This window comes from Oratosquilla oratoria, chromosome 3, assembly GCF_046742065.1.
Source record: "Oratosquilla oratoria isolate Oo_2021 chromosome 3, ASM4674206v1, whole genome shotgun sequence".
NCBI classification, from domain to species: domain Eukaryota; kingdom Metazoa; phylum Arthropoda; class Malacostraca; order Stomatopoda; family Squillidae; genus Oratosquilla; species Oratosquilla oratoria.
This window is the reverse complement of record NC_134779.1, coordinates 33,299,588-33,307,087: the sequence shown is the minus strand read 5'-3', so window position 1 is coordinate 33,307,087 and position 7,500 is coordinate 33,299,588. Positions and strand designations below refer to the sequence as shown.

Here is a 7,500-nt window from a genome sequence, read left to right as displayed (position 1 = left end):
TACACAACCGCTACCTGTCCTAAACCTACGCTGTTTTTCACCAATTACTCCTCTGTTCCTCTCCTAATACTCTCAATCAAGACCCTCCCATAAGCCTTCCCAACTACACTTAACAAGCTGATCCCTCTGGGACTACTACACTCACACTTGTCCTCTTTTCCCTTGTAAAATGGAACTATACAGGCACTCCTTCAATCCTCCGGCACTTTACCCTCTCTTAAACAAACATTAGGTATGATAAACAAAGAAAAAATATTAAACAAATAAACAAACAGAAAACAAATATCAGATAAACGAACAAATATATTTTATCAAGATTAATAGACAGGTAGATAAATGAATAAATGAAATAATAAATGGATAAATAGACAAATAAATGGTAAACAGCTGGTTGATGGAGCGTTACTCTCCTCCAGATGGCACAGCTGGTTCCTGCAGTTGGGTTTTAGGGTTTTGCTGTGGTGGATTTTGTCCACAGGAGACCTATAGGTCCGTAAAGAGGCGAAGTGTAAAAAGTAGAAAAATAAAACTTGTTCATAGGAGACCTCTTTGTCCATAAAGATTATGTATATATATATATATATATATATATATATATATATATATATATATATATATACTATATATATGTATATATATATATATATATATATATATATATAAAGCTAATAAATAGATAAACAAATAAAAGAAAAACAATAAGAATAAAATGAAGGTGAAATAGAATAGAGCAAAATAAATATTATAAATGAATGAATAAATAAATGTGTAGATAAATAAAAAATAATATATAACTGAAAATAAATTAATAATAATAATGATTGGGCGTCTTCCGAGCGAGGTCAAGGTGATGGCGGTTCGAACCCTGTCATCTGTAAGGGGCACCGTACTAGCCTCCTGATAGAGCGAGTTTGGTGACGATAAACTGAATCAGGGGAAACAAAAACAGACAAATAAACATAAATAAAATTAGAATAAATAGATAAATAAAATATAAATAAATGGCTTCTGAGGCTGTGGCCCATCGGTCCACACGAGCTCAGATTTAAAAAAAAAAAAAAAAAAAAAAAAAAAGAGAGAGAGAGAGAGAGAACCATGGACTTCAAGGTGACAAGACCGTCAATCAAGTGAATAAAATCGCCTGGCGCCAGTCAGAATAACAAGGACAGTGCGACACGGTAGGGAGGGGGTGAAACTCTTGACCACAGGGTCCTCCTCTTCCTCCTCCTCTCCTCCTCACCTCCTCCTCTTCACCCTCCTCCCGTTTTCTTCCCCCTCCTTCCCTTCTCCTCTTTCTTTTCCTCCTCCTCCTCCGCTTCTTCCTCCTCCCTTCCTCCTCTTCTCCTCCTCCTCTTCCAATTCTTCCTCCTCCACTACCTCGTCCTCCTCTTCTTCCTCTCCTCCTCCTCTTCCAACTCTTCCAACACTTCCTCCTCCACTACTCCTTCCTCCTCCTCCTCCTCCTCCTCCTCCCCGCTTCCTCTTCCACTACCTCATCCTCCTCCTCTTCCAACACTTCCTCCTCCACTACTCCTGCCTCCTCCTCCTCCCCTCTTTCTTTTTCCACTACCTCTTCCTCCTCCTCCCGTCTTCCTCCTCTTCCTCCTTCTCCTGGCTAAAGGTGGGTGATTCTCTGTAAAATGGTGAACAACGTGCATCTGACTAAGATCGTTTGACGTCAAGAGAATCAATATTTTCAAGTGTGCCTCTGTTTTCAAGAAGGGAAGAGATTTGGGAAGAATAGGTATGGCACATTCTTCGTGTCGGGAACATGTCAGATACATGCCTAATGCATATCGGAAACATGTCGGATGCATGTCAGTTACATGTCAGAGATATGTCTGATGCATATCGGAAAAGTGTCGGATACATATCAGGAACATGTCAGTTACATGTCAAATACATGTCGGAAAAGTGTCGGGTAAATGTCTGTTACATGTCAGATACATGTCGGTTACATGTCGAAAGCATGTCAGATGCGTGTCAAGATCATGTCAGTTACATATCAGATACTTTGTTAAGGTCCCAAAGTCCCAAGAAGGAGGTGTGGGGAGGAGGATGTCTAAGACACAGCACCCCAGAGGACGACTCGAGAAGTCCCCCACCTCATCCTCGAGGAGCTACTCGGAGGAGGATGTTAAGTCAACCTCAAACAAGCTCACCCTCTAAATAATGAACTCGAGTCTTACCCGTCATCTGCGAGGACCTCGACCTCTTGGAGAAACAGCGGGAGGAACAGGAGGACGAAGAGGGACAGCCATGATGGGGTTGCGATCGTCGAGGGCCCCTCGACGGCCTTGAGGTGTAACTTCGAGATCATCCTCCCGTTTGGTCCTCTCTGTCCTCGAATGCGTCGTCTTCGTCCACACGGCCGAGGTCGGGCGCGGAGACTTTCATGCGCACTGGGTCGAACCAACGTTTTCGAAAATTCTTTAAGAAATTTTGGGAATTCTTTAAGAGATATTAGGGATTCTTCAAGGGGTTTTGTTGATTCTTTTTTAAAAACAATGGGAATTCTTTAAGGAGTTTTGGGAATTCTTGGAGAAATTTTGGGAAATCTTTAAGAAAAATTGGGAATTCTTTAGGAAAAAGTTTGGGAATTCTTTAAGAAATTTTGAAAAAAAAAAAAAAAAGTCCTGCGGTCGCTCCTGAGGCTACTTTCTTTCGATTTTTTTTCTGGGCCAGAACGAGTGTGAAAGAGCGAAAAAGAGAGAAGGGAGAGTGTTGGGGTTAGGGGGGGGAGGAAGGAGAATGAGAGTGAGAGCGAGTGAGCGAGCGAGTACACGATGCGAGTTACTGGTGAGAGTGACTTGTGTGCGTGTCAGCACGAAGAACTAGACTGTAAGAATGCTACTTCGGCGAGCCAGTCCTCCCGCCTCGGCCCCTCCCCCCCTCCCCCTCCCCCTCCGGACGAAGGTGGAGGGGGAAGGGAGGGGTAGACGGTAAATGAAAAAAGGGTGGGTTGGATCGGGGGGGGAGGGGGGATAAAGAAGAGAGGGGGGTGTCGACAGCGATATGGTGTAATCAGTCTACTATATTCAAGTGGTTGAGTATGGGAAGGGGGAAGGGGGGAAAGAGGAGGGAGGGGGTGGGGAGGGAGAGGGGATTTCAAAGAATATGATTAAAGCATGACGTAAGAGGTATGGTGTTACATCATCGAAGATTATCGCTTACAGGGAAAGGTTAATGAATTTCGTTGCTAATTTTCTTAAACTGATTATTTTTTTCCATGACTACTTTGCCAGTTTTCCATGAATTGTGATAAAAATAATCGTATATATATTTTTTTACATTATTACTTTTAGTAATCTGATTTCTTTTTCATAAATGATAAGAATATTTCTATAAGTTTCCACTACTGAGTTAAAAGTTTGAGAGCCTCTCAAATCACTCTTTAACACTAAGGCCCTGTTCACACTAGCGGTCTGAACCGCGGCGGTTCAATTACGATATAAGTCAGTGGAGGCATTCATACACTACCGCGCATTTCCCCCTTGATTATGCGGTACCGCCGCGGTTTTCGCGGGATTCAAACCACTAGTGTGAACAGGGCCTTACGCTCCTGGTGAATTAAGTTTCAGATTTTAACGTTCTTTAACGTGGATTAATTAAACTCTCTCCCCCTTTGGCTGAATGGAATAGCCTATAGGTCAGTGTATACAGGGTACTCCAAAAGTATGTTCTGCGACAGGGTTGCTACAAAAGAGGGGGGCTTAATGCGGGCGAGAAACACCTTGATGGTGATTTCTTTGTTTTATTAAGAATATGATCTGGCGATTACAGGTTAGGGTGTTAGGTGAGACAAGGTTTCCCACCTAGGCACCCTTCTAGACAAGGGGAGAGTTTCCCCAGTCTCCTCTGCTAGGTCCCTGACCTAGGCAGTCCTACTGTCAAGTCCTTGACCTGGACAGCCCTATGCCGGGTCCGTGACCTCGGCAGTCCTATCTATAACGGGCACACCCGTTCGTTAATAAGAGCGAGAGGTAAGGTTTTGTTGTTTGCCGTATGGGAGAAGTGTTAGTTATAAAAAAAAAGGCGTTTGTTCCTTTGTATGGGGGTTTAGTTATATGGTTGGTGGACGTGCCTAGATATGGCGTACATATTGAACTTACGGTAAAGTAATTTGATTAGGTATGAGAAATGGTTCAATAGGTCTGTCTAGTGATACTAGGCATCTCGTGTTGGTGATGCTGCGGGTGCGTTGTGTTTGTCTTACTTTGTGTTATTGGGTCAAGCTGTTTTGGTGATTGAGGAATTCGTGATGTCTGCAAGATTGGGGATCTTGCTAAAGACGAGTACCATCTCCCATGTGTGTGGATCACGTGCATGGTTGGTGATGTTAGTGAGGGTTACATGTTCACATAAGGAAAATATGAAAGAAACCAGAAGAAATATTTTTGAAATTAATTTATTTCTGTTTTTGTAAATTTAAAAAATAACGGCCGTTATTCAGCTTTTCACTATATGACGCAAGAGTAATTTGATATTTAAGAAAATAAAAAAAGATCTTAACCGAAGTCGTTTCAACTCAAACGATGTATCAAAAATAAGTAGCATGCTACTGAGAAATGCCTAGTGTGACGGCACCTTAACCCATTCAACTCATGTCAGCCGCTTGTGGTGTAGACACGAAAAACCGTATACGGTAGGCCTCGCGCCGGCCCGTACATCCGAATACCATCTGATGCGGCTTGACCGCGCGAGGATTGACGTCATATTTTTCTGGTGTTTGGTCAAACATTTTGGTGTTTTATGATTCTTTTTTATATTTGACCAAATGACAAGACATCTTGTCATCGGAGTTTAAAGGGTTAAATCGATTGTGGCACTCAGAGGGACGGGAGGGGGGGGGAGGGGAGATCAAGGATGATAGAACTTGAGTGCCACTTGGCACTTAGACTCTCGTACCTTGACCCGTCTTCGAGGTCGACTGTCCGAGTTCGAAACTTGACTGAATCCAGGGATTTGATACGCACGGACACACACACACACACACACACACACACACACACACACACACACACACACACACACACACACACACACACACACACACACACACACACACACACACACACACACACACACACACACACACACACACAAAAGAAAGACTAAATGGCAATCATACATCAAACTGAGAAATGAATACGTAGATATAAAAACAAAATGCAAAGATCAACCTAAACTATTTTACAGATATGTAAATGACAAACTAAAAGACAAACACGAAATAGTGAAACTGCGTGAAGGAAATCAAGAATACACAGATGTAGAAAGGGCTGAAGTAATGACCAGACACTTTAAGTCTGTATTTACAATTTGAAAGTTCACAATTGTGGGATGATAGTCACAAAGAAGGATCCCCTAAAATGAGAGAAATAACGGTGACACAGAAAGAAATAAGGGACCAAATAAGGAAACTCGATGTCAGAAAGTCACATGGGCCAGACGGAATAGCGAACTGAATATTAAAAGAATGCATAGATGAACTCACAGATAAAATATACAAGATAATTGACGTCCCACTCAAAAAAGGAAAAGTACCACAAGATTGGAAAAATACTAATATTGTACCAATATATAAGGGAGGAAATAAAGAAAATCCAACAAATTATAGACCGGTATCCCTTATAAGCACAGTTGCAAAAATATGTGAAAGAGTTGTCAAAAATAAATGGACTAAACACTTGGAAGAGAACAAAATATTAAACCCCAACCAATTTGGAAGATCATGTACTACAAACTTAATATACTTTTACTCAAGATTGATAGACATAATACAAGAAAGAGATGACTGGGCAGATTGTGGCTTCTGGACCCACAAAAGGCTTTTGACAAAGTACCACACAATAAACTACTAAGAAAAATTTAAACATAGGTGGAATACAAGGAAAATTATTGGAATGGATGAAAGACTTCTTGGAAGGAAGAAAAATGAGAGTGATACCTAGAGAAAAGAACTCAAAATGGGTAAACATGATAAGTGGAGTCCCCCAAGGCTCTGTGTTGGCTCCGATAATGTTTGCTATTTATATAAACGACATGGATGAAGGAATTGAATGCTATATAAACTTCCTTGCTGATGATGCGAAATTATTGAAGAGAGTGAGTAACAAAGAAGATTGCAAATCTTTTCAGGAAAACCTGGACAAAGTCTGGAACTGGAGTAAAAAGAATGAAGTGAATTTCATAATTGAAAAAATGTAGTATAATGGAATTTGGAAAAAGCAAAAATAGAATATCTGGTCAATACAAAATTGGAACAAAAGAAGTTACAAAAGTAAACTCAGAAAGAGACCTAGGAGTAATCATTTCAAATGACATGACACCAGACAAACATGTAAACAAAATAGTTGGAGAAAGCTACGACTTAATAAGATCAATGAAAGTGGCCTTCGACTACATGGACAAGGAAATGGTGAAGAGAATACTAGTTGCACTGATAAGACCAAAATTAAAGTATGCAGCATCACTATGGACACCCAGTACAATAAAAAAAAAAAACATAAAGAAACTAGAAAGAATTCAAAGAGCATTAACAAAGATGGCACCAACACTTAGCAAGTTGACATACGAGCAAAGATTGGACAAACTAAACTTATTAACTCTGGAGCAAAGAGAAGACAGAGGCGATTAAATAACCATCTATGATATTATGAAAGGGATGGAAATCCTTGATAGGGATGATCTTAAATAAGACAGAAGAAATACAAGGGGACACGAGAAGAAACTTAACAAGGACAGTTACAGAAGAGATCTGAAAAAGAACAGTTTTCCACACAGAGTAATAGATACATCGAATAAATTGAAAGAGAAAACAGTGAGTGTTAAAACTATACATGATTTTAAGAAAGAACTGAATGCGGAAAGATACAACTGCGGGTCTCTACGATCATAGCTCATCTCCCGCAAAATACAACTAGGTAAATACAACTTGGTAAATACACACACACACTACTTGGCGCAGTGGTAGGGCTCGCGGCCGCCATTACGGTAGTTCGGGTTCGAATCCCGTCCAACGTTGAAATAATCTGAGTATCGCTGCGCCGCGAGACGTTACCCCCAACTCTCGTGGGTGTGGAGTTGGATGTGTGTGTGTGCGTGTAAGGTCACAGTATTACCCATAGATCGGTCATATATGAGTTCAAAACTCTTTTCCGGGAGGGAACTAGTTATCCATCACGAATCCAACACGTGATCCAAGACCATGGTGTTGAATCACACACGCATACACACACACACACACACACACACACACACACACACACACACACACACACACACACACACACACACACACACACACACACACACACACACACACACACACACACACACACACACACACACACACACACACACACACACACACACACACATAAACACACACACACGGAATAACTTAGGTGAGATATCTCAAGCTCGAAGAAGACATGAATTTAGATCTAAATATGGTAATTGGAAGTTAGGGCTATAGATTAAGCTGGAACTCTACAT

The 7,500-nt window shown here is 41.1% G+C and overlaps 1 protein-coding gene across 2 annotated transcripts in view; it reads right to left on the bottom strand.

The window, feature by feature from the left end:
• LOC143021382 (glycine receptor subunit alphaZ1-like) overlaps positions 1 to 2,805 on the bottom strand; it is a 206,593-nt gene extending 203,788 nt beyond the window's left edge. The window contains exon 1 of one of the 2 annotated variants that reach the window (XM_076178821.1): positions 2,190 to 2,805. In XM_076178821.1, coding sequence (XP_076034936.1) covers positions 2,190 to 2,320 — 131 coding nt within the window. In that variant the 5' untranslated portion in view covers positions 2,321 to 2,805. The remainder of the gene's footprint in view (positions 1 to 2,189) is intronic. The other variant, XM_076178829.1, reaches the window with a different exon arrangement.
• Between the last annotated feature and the right edge of the window lie 4,695 nt (positions 2,806 to 7,500).